Here is a 23,052-nt window from a genome sequence, read left to right on the forward strand (position 1 = left end):
TAAGTAATTTTCACAATCTGTGTCCTATTGCTGAGGTAGCTCTTGAACCAGTCTATTTCTTTGTCAATGATTCCCAGAGTTTGCAGTTTTTTTGTAATGAGCTTGTGGTCTAGACAATCGAAGGCCTTGGTAAAGTCCAAAAGTATACTTGTGGCTATATATCCTGCTTCCAATTTATCAATGATGGTTTTCAATTAGTTGGACCAGTGCTGTTGCTGTTTGAGATGGTCCAGTAGTCTAGTTAGCACTACTCGCTCCAGGATTTTGGAAAAAAGTGGAGATAAGTGAGATTGGCCGATAACTGGTGGCTTCGTCAGTTGCTCCAGTCTTATATTTTGGATAAATTTTTGCGAGTTTCAACCCGCTGGGAAAAAGTCCCTTGTAAAAGTGATTTGTTTATAATAGTTGTTAGTGGAGTGATAATTTCATGTTTGCATTGTTTGACCAATTTAGAAGATATTTCATCATCTCCTGTTGATGTTTTTGATTTTAAGGTGTCTATGATGTCTCCGACTTCTATTTCATTTGTCTCCTGGAAAATTAGTCTTGGTATTTGGGGTATGTAATTTGGTTCTATTGTGTGTGTTGTTCGTTGTTCATTTCCTTTGGTATCAAGTGTTCTGTCAGCAATTGTAGCAAAGAAGCTATTTAAGTAATTGGCAATGTCTATTGGAGAGTCTGATGCGTAGTCCTGTATGTTTAAGCGTTCAAGTTGAGTTTTTTCTGATCTCTCTTTTCTTTCATTATTAATCACTTTCCACATGGCTTTTGATTTGTTGTCAGATCTTTCAATGTAGGAGGAGTTAAGCTGTTTTCTTAGTGTTTTTAGTTTTAAATCGTAGGATTTTTTCCTTTGGGCTGTTTCTTTTTTGTCGTCAGGATGGCCCGTAATGTGTTCTTGATCTTAGTGCTTCTAAGTATGCATTTTTTAGCGCCTGGCTTTCATCATGCCCATATATTCTTGGTGGGTTTTCTTTTATGTTTTACTATTTTGAGAGGGCAGGCTATGTTCATTGCAGATTGGAGGATCCCATGAAACGCTTTATAAGCAGCATCACATTGTCTGTGAGCATAACTTGTGACCAGGTCTGTGCTTGTAGATTATACCTCAGTTCTTCTACGGGTTCTTGTGTTAATTGTCTTTTGTATGATTGTGTCTGCGTGGGGCTTGTCATGTTTGTAGAGATAAAGCATAACTGGGCAGTGTGATCTGAGAAGCCTGTTTTTTAGCACTCTGGTTGATATTTCAGTTTCGTTAATGTTTGTGCATATGAAATCTATAGAAGTCTTGCTGTGACTGGTTATTCTTGTAGGGGGTAGGTGAAGTCTGCTCAGTCCATAGCCGTGAATCATATCGTCCAAGTTTCTTCTGTCGTTGCTTGCCACCAGGTTGTCTACATTGACATCCCCTATTACGAGTACCGGGTTTTTAAAAGATGTTATTTTGTCCAATTCAGATGATAAAATATCTAATGCTTTCTTCCAAGTTGCTACTAGGTGGCCTGTATAAACCTAAAAGGTGCAAGAATCCTTGTTTCATCTCAGTTTTTAGAAGGATGGTTTCACATATAAGTTCTGATGTGGTTCCTGATAAGGATATTACTGTAATTTTATTTTTAAGGTTTAAGTTTGCAAAGACAGCCACTCCACCTTTTCTGTGTTGTTGTCTATTAAAGCTGCCTATAAGTCTGTAGCCAAGGATTCTAGTGCTCTCCAGCTTTTCGTTGTTTAAGCCATGCTCAGTAAGTATTAGTAAGTCTGGTTTGTTGTTGTGGAGAAAATGAGCAAGTCTGTCGGTTTTGTTCTGAAGGCCGTCAATATTTTGGTGTGCAATCATAAGTTTTCTGGTGCTTATTCCTAGGTTTGGAAGAATTTATATTTTGGGGATTTTGATTTATTTTTAGTTCTTGTGCTGTTGCTAATTTCTATGACTATGTGTGGCATTTACAAAGCACTATTGAAGGCTCACAACTAAACTGATGACTGGGTTTCAGCAGTTATTGATGTGGTTAAACATTTGTCAAAAGCAAAGGCCTTTATTTAAAGGTTAAGAAAAATAGAAATATACTGTCTCAAAAATGGAATTTGGAGACAATCAGAAATAAAAGATTTTTTCTTTATTAATGGACTTCTTTTGAGCAGGTAAGACAAAAAACAATTCACAATAATGGACTGTTCCATACTAAAAATAGGAATTTGGATTCTCTCCCTCTAGGCCCAATACTAAAACAATGTGACTAATAGGGAAACTAGAAGTGTCGAGGCTGGTCTCTTAACACTCTATTAAAGTCCTTCCATACGCTTATAAATAAACGTGAGTGACGATGGGCACTAGATTAAAGCACTTCTTTAGGCTTGTCATGCGAGAACAATCTTCTGGATAATGCTATACCATGACCGCACCAGGCTTTGTACAGCATCAGTGGCCTTGGCTTCTTTTAAGCTTTGGTGGTACTGTAGGGCCACACAGCAAATTTGTAGTGTTGTTATTAAAATATTTATTAGCCTTGGTGGTGCCTTTGTCTCACACTAGCATTTGGGGTATATTCATTACTAAATTAGGCACTATTTATTGTATAACTATTTATATTGCTACTAGTTATTGTTGTTTGATCAATGTTAGTTGTAATGCATTTGTTAGTTATTTGTTATAAAGAACAGATCATCTTGTTAAATGATTGTAACTGAAAATATTGCACATTGGTTTCGACCATGAATATAATACGTAAATAAAGTAAAGAAATAAATAGGGTTAAAATGTCCAATCATTTGTAGAAAAGTTGCCAATTATCCAATACACTAAACATTTCATAATTGATGTCTGTTGCCATCTCTTATCATAAGAATATCCCTCATATGGGTATGCCCTTTTAACATTATACTATTCAACACCTGCTACCAAATGAACCCATCACGAGATCATCACATCCATTATTCTTATTCATACAGTTCAAGAAAAACCACATAAGTATCCATAACCTTGAGATCAAAGGCATAACTACACCGTTATCAACATGACCTATTCCATTATAGTTAAGCTGAATCATTTCCTTAAAAAACACCTATCCAACCTCTTTGCTCACTAAACTTCATTGATATCTTCATCATGCAGAAGAACTTAATATTTTCATTGCTACTTCCATTCGTACCAAGTCACCAAAAAGAACAGGAATGTTATGTAAATGTTATTTACAAAGTAACTGCCAAAGCACTGATTGTCCCAACATTTTTAGGAGTCTTTAAATAAGATAATGACAGAAAACTAGACTACTACAAGTTTTGTGCTTTTTGGTACCAAAACTGTTCACAGATAACAACGAAACTATGAGTACTGCTATAGATGCATAAAATTCTATACACAATAACAGTCAAAGCAATAAAGACTTCTCAAAGCAAGCCAAAAAAAGCCCACCATACTTCATCACCGAGTAAAGTCATGGAACAGTTATTTGAGATACTAAGGCATCTTACTCCGATATTTTATAGAACATGGTGTGATCATTACATCTGAAGCCTACTATAAAAAGAATAAGAGCGATCCAAAACAAGTGTCCTGGTATTCTGACACATAGTATTGTGTTTGTGCATGACAACGCTCAACCTCACACATCTTAAAAACCATTGATGAAATTGTGGTCAAGTTCAAATTGGAAGTTTTTAATAATCCCCATATTTTGCCCAGATTTTGGCTTCTATCAACTTTCACCTGCTCCTGAACAGGAAGTGGTTGGTTGCATCTCAGTGATTCACCTATGACAAGGAGTTTCAAAACACTTTGACAAGTTAATCCAAAAAACCAAAACATGACCACTGATTCCCTGGTGAAATGCTGTGTTATTCGATTATAACAAGCTATAAGACTAAACACACATGAAATTCGTCAAAGAATGTCACAAATATACGGTGAAAACTTTATGGGTGACAGTGCAGTGCAACAAATTTAAAAATAGCGGAGTTGGTGGTCATGATGAAGGAAACGAAGGTCCTAAAGTCACATAGGAAGACCTCATTGAATGAGACAATAGAAGGTTTATCATTAGTAAGTGTCTAACAAATCTTCTGACATTTCTAGACTGCCCCTAAACATTATCATAACGAAATACCTACATTACAAGAAATTGTGTTTAATGGGTTCCAAAATGTTGTCCAATGACCACATAGCTCGACGAATGGAGCAGTTTACTAAATGCATTCACAACAATGGATGCATTAAAATGTCGAAACAAACCCCAAAAATACCCTAAAAAACAAGATCATGCCTACCGTGTTTTTGTACCAAAAAGATATACTGCCTGTGGAACTCTTACAGCCAGTGGAGAGCCATTTAGAAGAGGAATTATAGAATTGTCCACATCCACAACAATGTCCTTCCTTACAGTGCTGCTTTAACGGATTTCAAGAGCCTTATAGTCCTAACCTAGCACCAGACCACTCATCTGTTCCCTGAATTGAACAAGTGACTAGGAAGGCAGAGCTTCTGAACAAACAATGCACTCCAAAACCCATTTCAAGACACTGGCGGTTACATTCTACGAGGAGGGTATTGGAAAGCTTTTACCCTAGTAAAAAAATGCCTTAATTAAAATGGCGATTATGTTGAAACGTAACCTTATTATTTGCTGCACTCAAGCGAAGCCTATCACAGTAAATGATTTACTGTTACTAATAAACAACAACACTTTACTTGTATGCGTTATGAGTAACCGGTTACTCGTTTAATGGTGTCTGATTATGTTCCAGAGTTGCCACATTGGTTCCCCAACACGTTATTTGTTATGTTCAAGCACGAGTAACCAGTTACTCGTTTCGCACCCAAGTAATTTTTGTAGTATATTAAAAATGCAGGGAACGTGTTAACATACGTAGGTAGCCTAACTATCCCAGCACATACTCATCATTTTATAGTGTCTTGATGTGTAGACTTTAATTATTTAAACACTGACATGAAACCCAATTTAATGAACAAAAATTGGAATGTATCATATAATGCTTCATTTTCATACCAACTTCTATTTTTGGACGAACGTCTGTTTATCTGTCAGAAGGAGATCTCGAGAATGAAATAAGCTAAATTTGAAATTTTTTTTGGATGAACGTCTGTCTGTTTATCTGTCAGAAGGAGATCTCGAGAATGAAATAAGCTAAATTTGGAATTTTGCATGCAACCTCAGCTAAGCCTGGTGTAGCGACATGTGGTATCATACTATTACATAGAATGTATGTAATTTTTTATAATAAATTAATTTATTATGCTCATCAGTTTTATTTTATGAAACAGTTGAACAAAAATAGCCCTCATATAATTAAAACAGAACTTCAGGTAGATATGCAATGTACAATAACCATAAAAAACTGGGCAGTAATCTAAACACTAGGACCAAACGGCACCGGTTTGAAATCCAGAAGAAAATGGCTTGATCCAGGGTAGCACAGGTAACCCTGCATTGAGAACTGAAGATGTAAAGGAATATATAAACATAATATAGGTATTTTAATGATTTAATTTCAATTCAAATATTGGTAACAAAACAAAATTATGCAAAGTAACTTAAATACAGGAAAACAACATTTTTGTTACAATTCACAAAATTGAAATTCAGATAAAAATTTCTTTAGCGAAATTTTAAATAATGAACTCGTTTTAAATAAGAAAAAGTATAACTAAATCTAAAAATAGTGTAAAAAGGAAGTTTTGTATGATATGAAAACGAAATATATAATTAACTTAGAATTGCACAGTTGAAACATACACATCTTCTCATGTATACTTGTACAAGATTTGTTCTGTTAAACATGACGAAAATATAAAAATAACATATCATGAACTCCGTGTCAGGTAACTTGCTGGAACTGTTTTTAACTGGATTGATATTGTGGAATAGTAAACAACCATTAGAATTTATATCATGTTTAAAATTTACAAGCATTAAGACAACATTTAATTTGACTTTTTGATAGGAAAAGAACTTTCTTATTTTACTGGAGCTGAGTAAGAAAATAAGAATAGTTTTTCAAATATTGTTAAGACAACAAAAATCCCTTTCAAAATCATTTGTCACATTTAGAATAAGAAATCAATTTGATAGATGAGAAAAACAATACATATGTTTTAATTACAAATTAAGTATTTACATATAAATTTTGGTGTTGTATTTGTCATTTCATAAAAAAAACTTAATTTAGATGATTTTTGCCTTATTTCTATTAAGTAAATTTAATATTATGGTTCCTACAACATAAAAATATTATTAGTAAGACACTTTTTACACAAGTTGATTAGAAAAGCCCACCATCAGTAAAGTATTAGAGTACATACATGTATGGATTGACAGGATCAATATTACAACACCATGAAAGAAATAAACACAAACACTTTGGCTCTTCCGATACCTGGTACCGAACCACAATATTGTCTATCAGTTCTGCAATTTTCTTCCATATGAAAAAATCATGGTACAAAGCATCTATTTATTAAACTCCTTTCAATTCATAACCAATCACATTGGATAAACATGGATAATATTAGACCGTTTAACTTTAGTTTTCTCACAAAGAAAGAAGTCTAATACAGAAGTTTAAATCTTAAAAAATGCTTCAAACAAGAAAGTAAGAGTGTATAAACATTTACAGTAAACTCTCAATTATTCACGGATTGTTTATTCCCATTACAGACTATCTGTGACATTTCCATTAAACACTGTATATTAAAATATAAACTGAAATAAATTTTGTAAGTTTATGAAAGTATTAACAATTTGATGACAAGGGAATGACATATTTGCACGTGTTGTCTCTGACCAGACTATGGTTGTAGGACCTTACAGGTGGATTATTTTCTTCTCAGGACTGAAGTTTTTACTCATAGTCTCCATTCCCGGAGATTATTCCCATAGGGACTACATTTAAAAAATTTATTTCAATGTTAAACTTATTGCTTATATATCCGGGCACTGCTTTACATGTTTAAATTTGAGTTCTTTGTGATACCAGGAAAAAGTTTTCTTTGGGGCTGGCAACCTGTACATAGAGTAATGGGAAGGTTTCTATTTGGAGTGTTACCGGTGTTAATAAATGTATTCCTCAATGTTTTTCTATTATCACACCAAAGCATCTACAGCGACTGACTTTTAGAACTTATAATACAGTTTTATTTTTTAATTAAATTTATTTACTAGTACATTTTATGAAAAAATGTGATTTTGAAGTAATTTTGCAACTTTAACTATTAATAAATATATGAATTAATCTAAGGTCTTACATGTTTTATTACATTGAAACTTTATTTATTCTTCTCAACAAATATGTCATGACACGATTTCATCCATGTTTATGAAATATTGCTTTCTATATTAATATTTAAAATAGGTAACTCTCAGTCCACAGCAGTAAACATTGTATCTGTAGAAGCTACGGCCATAGTCTGGAGGAGACTACATGTGTAAAACTGTCAGTATACAGAGGGATACAATCTCACTAAACTCTACTCTTTAAGTGTTAAATCTATAAGTGTTTTCTAAATATTTTTAGTTATTAAAAATGATCAGAAATGATGGAAGAATTAAACTACAATAGAGTACTGTGTATAGAACTATGTACAGAAAGTAGTGCTATGAGATTATTTACAGAGCACAATTGTTAGGGCGTGACATTCATATTTGGTACCTATAAATAATACTTTATGTTCTTTTATTGTAATACTGTACATATAAATTGAAAGCAGATTATTCATGTTATCTGTACTAGCCATCTCTATGGATAGTTGAGAGTTTATTGTACTTGTATGGGAAATACAAAATATTAGCAGATACTCCTTTAAAATGATACTTTGTTCAGCCAAACTACATATCCACTTAATAAAACAATACACCAATAAAAAGGACAACAAAAATCTTTGTTGTGACAAATGTATACAAAACTTAACTATTTACTAATGACGCATTTATTAATTATATTCCAGTTTTATTACCTTAGTTTACTTATAAAGTATGACAACAGGGAGTTTTTTTTTATTTGCGTTTCTTATTATTTCAAAAACCAAGGAAAGAAATTGGTGACAATGACAAGTTTTTGTTCACATACAACACCCATGTTTTTTGGGTTGATTCACATGTTTCATGTCAACAAATATTTTATTATATTTTTAATGTGTTTGAAAACACAAATCTACAGGTTATGAAAAGTAATAGTAAAGCACAGATAAATGTTTTTAACCAGCTTGACGTTGAAGATCGCTCAGTAGGGAGGAAAAAATCCTGCAAAAGTAAATAACAGTGTAATTGCTTGGTTATTAGAGAATGGGGAGGGGACACGTACATGAGATAATTTATACAGGTAAATAAATTAGCAAGATTTAATAAAAGAAATCAAAACTGTTACTAAATGTATTCGGTTTTTAATTTTTAATGTGTTGTAGCCGCTTTTAAACAAAAATAAAACAACACTACATTGAAATTACAAGAAACAATATTTAGAATTTTTTATTATGAGAGGTCTTTTGATAGCAAGGCTATCTTCTTCAGACACATCACAAAAGTAAATACAAACATCTGTATTGTTTAATCTGTATTTACTTTTGTGATGTGTCTGAAGAAGATATCATTGATATTGAAAGGTGTCACAAAATAAAAAGTTATAAATGTTGGTTGTTGTGATTTAAATGTAGTGATTAAATTTAGAATAGTAAATACAAGCTCTATCTTCAACAATAAATCAACATATGACAATATTTGTAATAAAATGTTTATTAACCATAAAAAACTAAATAATAAAAAAACAGGAAGAATCCAAGAAAAGGAAAAATAGGAAATAAAGGAAGGATAGGAAAGTAGGAAGAAGGAAATTGCTTATTTAAATATTTAAAAAAATTAGAAAATTAAATATTAGAAAAAGTTATGATTTTTTTAATTATTAAAAAATTTAAATATATGATTGGCACACACACATATAATTGTTTTAAAAGGTCTATGCATGTATGTATGTATGTATATATGTATATATATATATATATATATATATATATATATATATATATATATATACACATACATACATACAGTGTATCACAAGAGGTTAGCAAAACTTCAGAAAATGGTACCAGGCAAAAACAAACAAAATAGTTTATGAAAAATATCCTATAATGCCTCGGTTAAAGTGAATAACTTGACTTTACATTTATTTTAAGCTAATTGAAGGGACATTTATAAAACATTAAACAAAAATTATACCTTCTGTTTCAAAATGGTGGCATTAAGTTTTTAACACATTGGAGTCTGGCTTGCAATTTGCTGTTTTTATAGCCTGGTCTGCATTAAATTCATTGGTTTTCAGATTTTTTTTTTTAGAAAAACTGTTAAATATTATGTATATGATATTATATTTTATTGAAAGTTCTATCTTTCCTCTTTAAATGGATATGCAAAACTGTATTCCTATAAAATCTAATATTTTTTTTTTTAAATTCCAAAAGTTTTCTTTTTTTGAAGAAAAATAAAAACTCCCGCATGTCTTGTGTTACTTGAAAAACTAACTTTTGAATAAATAAAACAAGTAATTTCAATGTTTTTAAAGGCATTTACTATATACATATTTACAAATAATTTTAATTACCAAAAAAATTTTAAATGCTAAAAAAATTATTGTTGTCGTAGACAGACTGACGACACGCCAGGCCACGTCAGTGGATAAACAAAAAGCCTCAAGCGGGTATGACGTAGTAGCGCCCTAGCGGAATTTTTTCTGAACTAACCATCAAAGCTGGCTTTCTAATGCAGCAGACGGCACTCGAATATCACTCGAGCAACTCCGTATATCAAATCGGCAAAGCTGTGCTCGAGTCACGCTCGAGCGCGGCCGGGGGTTTAAACAATGGCGCTCGAGTCTGGCTCGAGCGTAGACTCGAATGTTTTAAAAAATTAAATATATAAAAAATTGTTTAATCGTACAACAATTTTGCAAGGATGGTATTTTGTTTGAAATTTAATGACAAATTCAATGGTATCATATTTTTGGAATAGGTTAAATAATAAAACAGTTACGACTATTCTAGTCATTGGATGAATGTAAAAACTAATTTTGCTATGCCTTTTTGCATGTTCTATTTTAATTTTAAAAAGCAGCTCTAAATGATGTGAAAACCAGTAATTAAAGTACATTAACACTCCAATCTAATAATAAAAGAGAACTAAAATAGTCGTAACTCTTTTCATTTTTTAATCAATGCCTAATAACTGAGAAATAACTATTACTATCAAAACTTTAAATAGCTACCATCTGAAAATCTTTGAGATAAAAAGTGTTAATTTGAAAATGGTCTTAAAGCATCAGAAAAATACACTCACTTTATATTTGATTAGAAAAACTATTATTAAAGATAAAATCTCAACATCTGTAGAAGCAAGGAGTTTGTATCCAAAGATCATAAATCAAAGATCAGAAAAAATGTTTCGAGTATAAAATGTAGAAGGAATAAATATAAAGAAAAGAAGAAAATTGAAGGATAAAAAGATGAAAGAGACAAAGGAAAAATAAAAAAAACCAAGAACAATAAATTACTAAAGAGACAGTTTTAACCTAACTATCCACAGGATATCTCGAGAATGATTTCATCTGTAGATTTTAAATTTGAAACTTCATTACATACACAAGAACGAGTTTCATGATGGTGCATGTTATTATGTGGGATTTGGCTGAGCGTCATTGACATTTGTCACTTAGTAGGCTGACAAAAAAATTTCTTTTATGGCTGGTTGCCTGTCCATTTTCAGATATTCCATTAATGAAAAGACCTATATATAGCCTTGAAATTTTGCATGAGACTCAAGTGAAGCCTGTTACATGTCATGTGTTATAGAGTATTCCTAACCTGCTTTAATTTGAGAGAGGATAGAAGCAGGATCGGTAGAAGAGGATCAATTGAGTGGCCGACAAGGTCTCCCTTAGGCTTAGGGGTGACTTAACACCCTTAGGCTTTTTTGTGGGAGTCACTTGAAATCAGTAGTTTTAAAACACATCCCACTGGTGTCCAAGACTTGAAAAACAGGATCACTGCTGAGTGTTTTGGGTACACAGGGGGCATGGGGGTGAGCACCCCCACTTTGAAAATATATTTTTTTATACCCCCAATTAGTACTATACACTTCCGTTTACAGAATTTTGCTACTTGGGCTATAAGTCTTTTAATATGAGTTTGAAGTTTTCAAATGAACACCCTGTATATTGGTTCATTGCTAATAATTAATTAATGGTGGCATATATGGTCTCCAACTGTTTAAGAATTACAGAAATAGGTTTGATGCCGATTTTATTCAAATCAAACTACAAGGATTTGAAATTTGACTATCGATTTTTAAAGATTCAGAATCGGAATAGAGATTCAAACATTTTGGATTAGACCATCGCAAGTATGCATTTTCATTTTCTTAATCAATGCACATGAAGTTTATTCTATGTTACAAAGCCAATAACACATCAAACATATGACATTTACTGAGTAAAATGTTAAAATTTGAGGGTGAATCAAGGATAAATAGACCTCTAGTTACTAGCAGCCTTACTCATAAGTTTAGTTTCTTGACTAAACTAGCAGTTGATTATATAATCTAACTGATATTCCAAATGTAGACCTGGACATTTACCAAGCAATAGTAATTTATTACAAGTCTAGAGTTATAGTTTTGGCTATTGCTATAGACAATACTATAGCAATAGCCATTTTGAAATTCAATATACTATAACAGAGTATGACACAGTAATGGATCCTTTCATACTTAAAACCAGTGCACCCCTAATTTTAACTAAGTTTTCGAAAATGACTGATCAAATCTGTAACCAACTCAATCTGAATTATTTAACAACCTTGTGTGAAATATTAATAAAATCATACTCACAGCCTACAGAGTCTAATTATCATTAGACAGTGTTTATATTTTGAAGACAATTGTAAAATGTATCATTTTTATAAAACTGTTGTGTTTCAAACTTAGAAATTGTTTCAGAAGCAACTAATTATACAAATGACGGTTTTGTTGAAATATATTTTAACTCTCTTTTTTGTTCTAACTTCAACACACACAATAAAAAGAAAAAAAAAATCATAAATGTCTAATTTAGTAAAAAATGTTATTATATTAAATTTTTTGAGTTAAATTGGTCAAAGAATTCGTTCCTATTAGGTTACATTCACAAGAGCAGGTTTTAACTCAGTCCAGGTACAAGTCAAACATCCTCTGAATTTCTGTGTGTTATTACATTTTCAACCCTTAAATTTTGGAAAATAAACTTACCAGGTTATTTGACAATTTCTAAATCCTGATGTATTAAAATTAAAACGGATCCCTTTACAAATATAATTCACCAAGATATATTTGGAAAGTATGATATAGACTATTATCATATTCTGGATACACAGATTGTCTAACAAGGCAGTGTTTATGTTCCAAACGTTCCTTGTTGACTTGTTCTCCTTAACTTGTTGCTGGCCTGAGCAAAAACTGACAAGTGTGAATGAAATCTAATAACTCTGAAAAGCACAGTTTAGCGGAAACATTTCTAAACTTATCGTACTTGTAACTTAAAGTACTAGTCTCTCACTCTCTCTCTACAGTTCATATTTTCTATGAATGATACATTTTCATATTTTTACAAACCTTGAACTTTTTCTTTATAAAGTATAATCTGTATTATTAATATTGTCATAACCCTACTAATTATGATTTCACGCTGCAAATTTTAAATGACTTATCATTACATTTAGTAAAAAACTCAATTTTATTCATTAAAATATGTACCCTATATTTAACAGTGGTTTAAAATCAAAAAATTAAATCTCTGAAATTAAACACACAATAAATGAATATATCCATTGTTTAATAGTGTAATGCAGTTATTATTTCATTAATTAAAGAAATTTAAGAATAGAGAAATGTAAAGGAATACATTTCTTTCATAAAACAACATAAATGGTAATGAAAAACAATATAAAAATATTTTTGTCAGCTATAAAAACCAATTCCTACAAAAATAATTAAAAATAAAGTAACAACATATGTTCATCTAATGCGTAAAATCTATTATAAGGAAACACATTGTCCAAAGAAACAATTTTACAGAAGCATCAAGATGTCACTGATGTACAACCGCAGTTGAAAGTAAACAGAATCTTCGAAAGTAGTCTTGAAGGTGAAGACTTGGAGGTGTTAGAATGTTGACTTACGTGGAGGGAATCCCCGCATCCCCAGAAAAGGAACTCTAGGAACACCACGAGGAACCATGATTCCACGAAACCCTCTGTTGATGCCACGGACAATGCCTCTGCCACGCATGATAGGGGGAACCCCTCGGCGCATGGGAGGTCCACCCCTACCACGAGTTGGCAGTGGAACAAATTCCTTCTCCTCGTACTGCAACATATAAGTTTTGTTAGAATTACATTTATAAAAGTAAAAAAAATTGACTAATGATTTCTTTTATTAAGAAATTTATTTATTTAACCTTTTAGCTCTCGGGCCCGAAATATATCTTGCAACTCTAGTTTTGAGAACAACAGCCATTCGCTAGATATGCTGTGCAACTGTAGTTTTGTGAACAAACTAGTATGAACAAAGTATACTAGTTTTCATATTACCAGCTGTTTATTTTCATTGTATCGGTACGTGGTGTTCTATTATGTTAAAAATGTCTAGTAGATAGCTGTCCAGTTGGTGGTGCAATCAATCTAGTGGACATTACTTGAACTTCTTGGACAGCACATGATTTGTATTGTACTCGAGTCCAGGAACGGTTACATTGATATTTTACAAAGAGTTTTCCGATGTTTAATCATAGACAGTTGTGTGATAGTGGTAATATGTTGTAATTACTCAACAAATTGACATTATTTGAGAAGTTAGTTAAACATTTTAAATTGTTTACTTTATTTATTGAACCTTAAAAACATTTTGTAAAAAACTCCTAAAATGAGAATAAATATTTGGAGCTGGGGAATCTTAGTATGTAACTAAAACCAGCGCCTGGGTGTTCCAGCGAATCCAAGAATGTGACAATTTAAGGGTTAATACTGTATGACTTAATATTGTAGTAACTAAAAATATTAGGCAACAGTTTAAGAGTTATTCTGAACATTATATGTAAAAGGTGCAATAAGCAGTTAACCTGATGTATCACATACATGTAACTCTATACATGTGGGTAGCTAAGGTTTTGGTTATCAACCTCTCATTCTTTGCTGCTTTGTCTCTATCATGAACTAAAATGTTGAGGAGATGTAATTCCTTAGGATTTGGTTAATAACTTTATTTACTATCCTGTATGAAAAACTTTAGTAATCAAGATTCCTTGAAGCATCAAGACTGCAACAATGCTGGAATAACTTTGAGGTATCCCAAGCCACATAAAATAATTAACAATATGTTAGTAATGTCGTTTTGGCTATGGGTACCTTGTGACAAGACATGAGTAATAATAATAAACATGTGCTAAAATAACAATTGAGAGAAATAATATAAAGAAAAAAATATTGTGAGAACAACTTACGCTTCTGTAAAACTTCTTAGGCTCATAATCAGTCTTATAAGAAGATGGTCGCCTCTCCTCATAATCATCTGAGTGTTCATAGCGTTCACGGCCTCTGTCCTCTCGCTCCCGGCTGTGTCGCCTCCGCCGCTCACCTCCCTCCCGCTCCCACTGCTCCCCTCGGCTGGGCCGAGACCCTTCATGACGTTCTACAGATCCTACAATTTCCACAATATCTTAAAAATTGCTAATGCTAATAAGTGCTAATGCACAAAACAAAATAGAAAAGAGGATGTAAGAACTAATTGAGCACTAATCATCCTTAAATAATATTTGTAAACCTTTAACACGTTCACTGCTGCGGACGCACATGCGCGCTTGGCGTATGCTCGCCCGATGTGCTGCAGGCGCACTTGCGCGCTTCGTGCAGCGACGTGGATGTCCGCCATTTTCATATCCAGCTGACAGTTTTGTGGGATTATGGGTAATGCAAACTTGTTGGTTAGGTTGTTTGCTGTGCTACTGTGTGATTCGTTTGCAGTTTGCTTATAATTCAGTGTCAGTACAAATATTGAAAATGAGTGATGAAGAAGCGGGTCCGTCTACCGGGCCCAAACGATCTTGTACAGTGAATAAGTATATTGATGTAAACAATCTTACAGTGAGTGAATTGGACGAGTTGTATGTGGATTCCGATGAAGATTTTTACTTAGAGAATGAAGATGAATATGTGCCAGAACAAGACTCAAACAGTGAATCTGAAGATGATTTTGAGCAAACAAACTTTGAACATTTGGTTTTTGAAGATCCACAAATTGAATCAGAGATTTTAGAGCCTGATATTGGTAATGTTACCACTAATGATGACATACAAGATGAGGCTTGTGATGAGAACCAAAATGAAAATCAACCTGTAAGACCTAGGCCTAGGCCTAGACGTGCGGATAGGCTACCTCAGGTAAAATGGAATGAGCAAATCAATCTTGTTAATTTACACCATACCAGACCAAATGAACTACTTGTACCTTTGCCAGGGGATGGCACACCTATTGATTATTTTAATTTGATAGCTGATGAGGATTTCATGCAAAAGATTATTGACATGACAAACAATTATGCCTCTGAAGTTTTTTTCACTAATGCAGACTTGGCAGTACATTCCCGTATAAATAAATGGAAGGACTTGACAATGAATGAATTCAAGGTTTATCTAGGATTACTCCTTCACATGGGAAATATCATCATTCCACGTATAAATGATTATTGGAAAACAGATCAATTGTTCAAAAATATCATTTCTGACTACATGAGTCGTGATCGTTTCTTGATAATTTTGCGTTGCTTACATTTCTGCAACAACAATAAAGAAAATGATGACCGGCTTTTCAAGATTCAAATGATTGTTGATCATTTTAATGACAAAATGAAAAATGTGTACTATCCGGGAAAGGAACTTAGTCTAGATGAGGCTATGGTACTGTGGCGAGGACGTTTGTTTTTTAGACAGTACATAAAAAATAAACGCCACAAGTATGGTATAAAAATTTATACCCTCACTGAACCAAATGGACTCGCCCTCAACACTCTGATTTATACTGGCCAACAAGACGAATTGGGTGGCAAAGGTCATACTAGTAAAGTGGTGAAGCACTTGGTAGAGGGGAAAGAAAACAATGGCCATGCAATTTACATGGACAATTTCTACAATTCCCATTACCTGTCAAAATCTCTTCTAGAAAAGGGCATATACTGCACAGGAACCTTGCAAGCAAACCGGCAAGAGAACCCTCCAGATGTTATAAAGAAGAAGTTGCGGAAAGGAGAAACCATTGCTCAGTACTCCGAGGACCATGTTATGGTAGGAAAATGGCAAGACAAGAGGACAGTAATGTATATTTCTACTGAACACAGTAATGAACTTACTGATACAACAAACAAACGTGGAGCTAGAGTGCAAAAACCTTTGCCCATTATTAAATACAATACATACATGTCAGGGGTAGATAGAAAGGATCAATTGATGGCCTACTATCCCTGTGAGCGTAAAACATTACGTTGGTACAAAAAGGTTTTTGTACACTACCTGCAGATGATGATAATAAATGGATATTTGCTTTGCAATAAATATGCTATTGGCACAAAATGACTCTGTATGATTACAGACTTGTTGTTATCAAAGCTCTATTGGCCAATAAACCCCGCTTAGCTTTAGCTCTAAGCCCCAAGGAAAAGGATCATTTCCCATCTAAATGCCAAACAGGTAAGATACATTTATATAATTTACAATTAGCAATAAGCAAATTAGTACCATATTACTGAAAATAAACCCACTTTGTTCATAACTTTGATAGTATTTTTTATAGCATGTTGCATAAACTCTTTAATTTCAAGAAATAATGGCAAAACGATGAGGAAGAAGTGTAGGAACTGCAAATCCAAGGGCAAAAGGATGGATACAATTTATCACTGCCTAGCTTGTCCCGGCTATCCCGGACTATGTTTGGCATGTTTTACGGAATACCACAAATGAAGCGCCAGTTCCTAAATTCAGATGTCAAATTCAAGGATTTGTTGTACATATATTTTACTGTAAATATATAAAATACATTTTTTAAAATTATAGAATGTTTTATTTTGATTTTCCATTTGTCAAACTACGCGTATTTTACAAAATCTATACCACGATTTTGTTCATAAGAGAACAAAATTACATTATTGACCAAAAATGTTATCAATCGTAATTAGTTGTTACATAAACAGGCTAATAATAGAATATCCAAAGACGAAATTTTGGTAGTCATGGTGAAATAAACATGGACGCACAAATGCGCTTTCAGCATATGACAATGAAAATTCTAGGTCATGTGCTATGGACGCACATGTGCGTCCATCATATATCAATGTATATATATTGTGAGAATGACATAACTAATATATATACATGATATTATATAAATATATTATGTATAAATACTAATCAAGAGTGCAGCACATGGGGAAAGACTGCACATATTCAGGCAGCAGTGAATGTGTTAATCATTACAGACAATTGCTTTTAAAGCTTAGTATCAAAACTGACTCATTCCTGTTTTTCAGCTAGTCGTATTTTTCACACAATTCCATTTTTTCTGCTGAAAAATTCCTCAATGGCAAATAAACTCTGTGTTACTCATGTTGGATTTCCAACATTTGTTGCACGATCTAGGAGACAAACCTTAAATATTATTCCCACAGCAATTTAGATTTGAATACTTTATGCATTGCTGTGTAGTTGTGTCATACATAGTATGACTACATTGCAGACATATGTATTTAAGACAATGAATTTAAAATAAAAGTTTCAGATATGTCAAAAGAAAAATAATATTACTCTACTGAAAAGTATCTGAGATACAATAATTTAATAACATTATAAATATATATACATAAATTTATACATTTTATTTTTATAACGGTTTTATATTAACATTGTACATATTTAACTGTATAACATTATACTTAATTAATTGAACTTTTGACTTTGACAATGTTTCATAACTGATAGTAAAATTAAGTTCTATTTTATATCTTGACAATGTCACCCGTTCTTCCAGCTGTGCTGGATTAAAAGAATGTATACGAGGTCTGTCCAAAAAGTATCAGACCGCCAACCAGTAGGCGGCCGCAGCGTAACCGACCGGCTTGAACCGGTTATTGGAGGGGAGGGGCGAGCCTACTCCTTCCCATATTAGGCATTGAATACGATCCGGTCACTCAGTGAGTCACAGCGCTCTGTTCCGTACAGTACTGCTGTATGTGTGCGTCGCATTTGCATTAAATTTTGCCAAAAACTTGGCCATTCAGTATCAGAGACGATTACTATGATACGGAAAGTTTATGGTGACGTGTCTATGGACAATACACAAATAAAAGAGTGGTTTAGGCGGTTTAAAATGGCCACATATCAGTGGAGAGTGATGACCGATCTGGCAGGCCTTCAACGGCCAGAAACGCTGAAAATGTTGAACATGTTCGTGCAGCAATTAATGAAAACTGTCGACTGACTGTCCGAGAGCTGGAAGAAGATTTAGGAATACCAAAATCGTCAGTTTGTAACATTTTACACAAAGATTTAAAAATGAACCGTGTTTCGGAAAAATTTGTTCCCCGGCTGCTGACAGAAGACCAAAAGAACTGTCGACTTGAAATCACACAGGACAATCTGGATTTAATACAAAGTGACCCGGGGCTATTTACAAAAAGTTATTACTGGTGATGAGTCATGGGTTTATGGCTACGACCCTGAAACAAAGGCTCAATCTTGACAGTGGAAAACTCGAGAAGAGCAAGGCCGAAAAAAAGCAAGACAAAGTCGAAGCAATGTCAAGACAATGCTGACAGTTTTTTTTTTTTTAACCAGGATGGAATTGTTCATCACGAATATGCTCCAAGAGACCAGACAGTGAATAAGGAGTATTATCTTGAGGTCCTAAGGCGGCTACGAGATGCAGTGCGAAGGAAACAACCTGAACTGTGGACAAGCCGTGATTGGATCCTGCACCACAACGCGCCAGCTCATTCCTCAAATCTTTCCACCTCAATCTCACATCAACCAACTACGACAGCCTCCCTACAGTCCTGACATAGCTCCTTGTGACTTCTGGCTATTTCTGAAATTTAAATTAAGGAGTGTTTCCGGAAGTGGGAGGAGCGTTGGAATAAGGTAGTGGCTTGTGGAGGGGAGTACTTTGAAGGGGACCAGATTGCCGTTGCCGTTGAGTAACGTCAGTTCATGCCAGATGTCAAGGTCGGATACTTTCTGGACACACCTCGTATTATGTAAACTGTGACAATAAAGAATTTGAATTTGAAGGATGAAAAACAATCGATTTACTGCAATCTATAACTTACACTAATATATACATTATACAAGGGTTTCCATGAAATAGGTTCCAGCGTTACCCCGCCACTAAACACTTTCCTTCAGACTATTTCATTAATGACTACACAATACTTATGACAGTATTTTACATTTAACATAGAGATTTGACTTTAACACTGATATTTGTATTCTAAAAGTTTTCTTTATAACAAATATCCTGAAAAATAGAACGAGTTAACCCTTTCAGTGCCAGACATTTTTCTAAGTGATGTTGGATAAAGCGCCAAAGCGAATGCTCCCTATACTATATCAAGAGTCAGGCCAAAATATATTTTTTATAGCCGCCATAATTAAATGCTGTAACTTGTTAATTCTGGACTAAAACACTTGATCTTTAAAAAACTCCTCATACAGTAAATGGTGCTTAGTTCTCATCCACAGGCATTATGGTACATAACATAACAAATTCACTGATCTATCTTTAAGAATAAACCTTTTAGATTCACTTATATGAAAAACGTCTAGTTGCCTTATTTCAGGATTTGGTTATAATTCATAAACAAATGATTCATATATTTTATAAAAATATAAACTATCTAATGGAATGATTTAACATTTAGACCTATCAAAAACAAGAATATGAAAATACTTAAATTTTGTATCAGTGTTTTAAATACACATACAATTTTTGGAAACATGGAAAGGAAAGAATTTTTTATGAAGATATTTTGCTGCACCACCACTGTTGAGCAGAGATGACTGTCCACAAGAAGTATACAGAACAGGTAGAGACCATTCATCCAAAAATGCTGAGTGCCAATTTCCTCCAAGAGCGAAGTGCTTTCCTATTATTATAATAATAGAAGTAAGGATTCAACATCTGATCAGAGCCATCCATCCCCCCTGAAATAATTGTATCTTCTAATTAATTTTGGTCTATTTGTTATTCGGACATACTTTCCACCTTATTTGCTTTTTATTCCATCTTCTACAGTCCCTTTCGTAGTTAAAACAAACATAGTGTAGCCTAACCCATTCTTTAATAATTTCTAACATACCATCATCTTTTGCGCCTTGGTACACAATAACATTTATACAATAATGTGTGACCAAGTCACAAAGTCTCCACAATTTCATGCCCCAGCGATGCAGTTTTTTTTTGTATGTACTGTCGAGTTGACTATGTTTGAGTTTATAATGCTTTCATTTATGGCTAGATTCTATCCTGGGAAAATGTAACTTGAAACTCAATTGGCATCATCTACCAGTAGTTGACAGCGAACACATAGATCACAGTTTAGCTCTGAAGGTTTGGCAAGAGGAGCAGTCAGTATCAACCATATAGAGAAATGTAAGGATGGCGTGGAACCTATTCCTGGTGAACATCCTACCAAACCATGAAATGTACTGGCTGGATGGAGTTTATTCACCTGCAACTATAAATAGTAGGTTGTTTTTTTAGAACGGTTACAGGTTTTTCAGATTTTCTTGTACTATATTGCTTCAACCTACGATTACAGAAATAAAATAAATATACTTGTTAGTCCATTTCACATATAAATCAATTAAGACCATGTAGAAGTATAGTTCTTGGTAAGTAAAGAGATGACATGTATTCACATTTTAAATCATCTCCAACCTCTTGCCAAACCGTATCATCTTCAGATTCAGATGATAATTCAGATTAATAAGGCACTAGACGTGGTCTACCCTTAGGCCTATGTGGTGGCGAAAACATAGGCCTAGATCACGCGCCTTTTTATGACTAAGTCAAATCATTAGTTATGTTTGACCTAGTGTGCCTAAATAGTAAATTATCTAATGTATTACCTGTAGAAAGTCATTCTGGGTCACAGTCGGTATAATCAAGCATATCGCTACTGCTTCACGCGACATTTCAAACAAACCGTCACTCATATTCTCCTCTTCTAACACTCTACGAACGTTCTCACTTATTGGTGATCTAGTTCGCTTCGTTATACTCTATTATTTGAAAGAATGCAATAAATACTATTTGGAAAATAAACATTAAGTAACCACACAATAATCTAACAACACAGGCAGGCAACAAATGAAATCCATTTGTATTTAGTTATTTTTTGTCAATATATAACTCAAATAAGTGATATAATCTTCAGAACAATTTTTCTGTAATGAATAAAAATTCAACAATATTGTAAACGTTAGTTAGTCTTGGTTTTGATTTTTTAAAAATTTGTTTATAGATGTCTGGTTAAATGGACGCTCTTGCACATTTTTTTAGAAGCCTGTAAAAATAGACGTTGGCACTGAAAGGATTAATATTTTATTACATTTTATTCCCAAAATAAAAGATATCTTAAGTTCAGTTACCTGTTCGCCTTCGTTCTCTAGTCACAGGAGAATGGTGTGGACGCCCATGTCTCTCTTTGTCATTTTCATACCGTCTAGATGAGTGTTCTCTCTCTTCTCTCACGTGGGGTTCACTGCGCTTTTCATTGATACGTGCTCTTAAGTCACTGCAATATTCATAAAACATTATTATGCATAATTGACGAAGAATTTAAAACTTATAAATGACTTAAAGTATGCCTAACAGTTTCACTGTTCAATTCAATTATGCCTCTAGATAAAATCTCGAGTTGTTTGTGGCAGGATCCTCTTAAAATGGTAAAAATTTGGGGATGTGTAAAAAAAAAGAAGAAATACTATTTAATCTAAAAAATTTAACGGTCTTTCCATTTTTAAGAGCGATTTCTGTGGGCTATTTTTCTACTATCAATGATACAAGATAGTAGAACAGTGCGATACTTTATATCGCACTCTCTATTTAAAAAATTGAGTTGGTTTTATCTTAAAATATGATTAAAAAAGAAGAATTTATGTTAACCTGCTGTTAACAGAGAAGTGTAGCTATAATGGACAAAGTACTATGTTCATTATTTACTATTCTATATGGACTGAGTACAGGTTAAACTAGCTAGTATATCAATTGTTTTAATTTCAAGACATCATGACAGTTTAATAAGTAAACAAAATTTCTATCAATAAATTCATTTTAATGAAAACTAAATACTAAATACAAATAAATAAAATATTTCTCCCCTATATTTTTTCAAATGAGTATTGAAATAAAACAGATTATAAACTTTATAATTAATTTAAATTAAACCTCACTCCGATGTCTAAAACTTTCTCTAAAATCAACTGAATTTCAATTCATATTTTTATAATATTCTCCATAGTAATCTTATCATCTGTCAATAATTAATTGTAAATCTATTGTACCTGTCTCGTTCATAGCTGCCTCTCTCAGGTGAGTATCTTCGCTCCTCACGTCTTCTTACTTCAACATCGCGTCGTAACATTTCTCTGCTGCTGGCCCTTCTGCAACAGAAAAAAATGCAACTTTAAGTATTGATCAAGAGTCTTGTTTTGCCTATATATGCACATAATTCATTTTAGACCATTATTAGGTTTATCAGGGACATCTTAATGGATCAGAACAGCTCAAATGCAATTAATTATTTTGTGTAATCCTTCAATATCATATTAACAGAAGAACAGGAATGTTCCACTAATTCTGGCTAGAATCTGAGAGTATTGAGGCATGATAGACAAGGTAAGCGTACACCACACAAAATGCTGCGTAACAGGTTTCATGCACCAATTTAGCTACATTAGTTACTATGATATATGTTAAA

General features: G+C 33.2%; 1 protein-coding gene across 4 annotated transcripts in view; it reads right to left on the minus strand.

Annotated features, from left to right (window-relative positions):
- Window positions 1–5,483: 5,483 nt before the first annotated feature.
- LOC124362743 (zinc finger CCCH domain-containing protein 13-like) overlaps window positions 5,484–23,052 on the minus strand; it is an 80,411-nt gene continuing 62,842 nt past the window's right edge. For all 4 annotated transcript variants that reach the window (XM_046817488.1, XM_046817485.1, XM_046817487.1 and 1 more), the window contains 5 exons: window positions 22,637–22,735; window positions 21,722–21,867; window positions 14,530–14,726; window positions 13,211–13,397; window positions 5,484–8,252 (listed from right to left, as the gene is read on the minus strand). In XM_046817488.1, coding sequence (XP_046673444.1) covers window positions 8,233–8,252; window positions 13,211–13,397; window positions 14,530–14,726; window positions 21,722–21,867; window positions 22,637–22,735 — 649 coding nt within the window. In that variant the 3' untranslated portion in view covers window positions 5,484–8,232. The remainder of the gene's footprint in view (window positions 8,253–13,210; window positions 13,398–14,529; window positions 14,727–21,721; window positions 21,868–22,636; window positions 22,736–23,052) is intronic.

Source organism: Homalodisca vitripennis, chromosome 5, assembly GCF_021130785.1.
Source record: "Homalodisca vitripennis isolate AUS2020 chromosome 5, UT_GWSS_2.1, whole genome shotgun sequence".
In the NCBI taxonomy this organism is placed as follows: Eukaryota; Metazoa; Arthropoda; class Insecta; order Hemiptera; family Cicadellidae; genus Homalodisca; species Homalodisca vitripennis.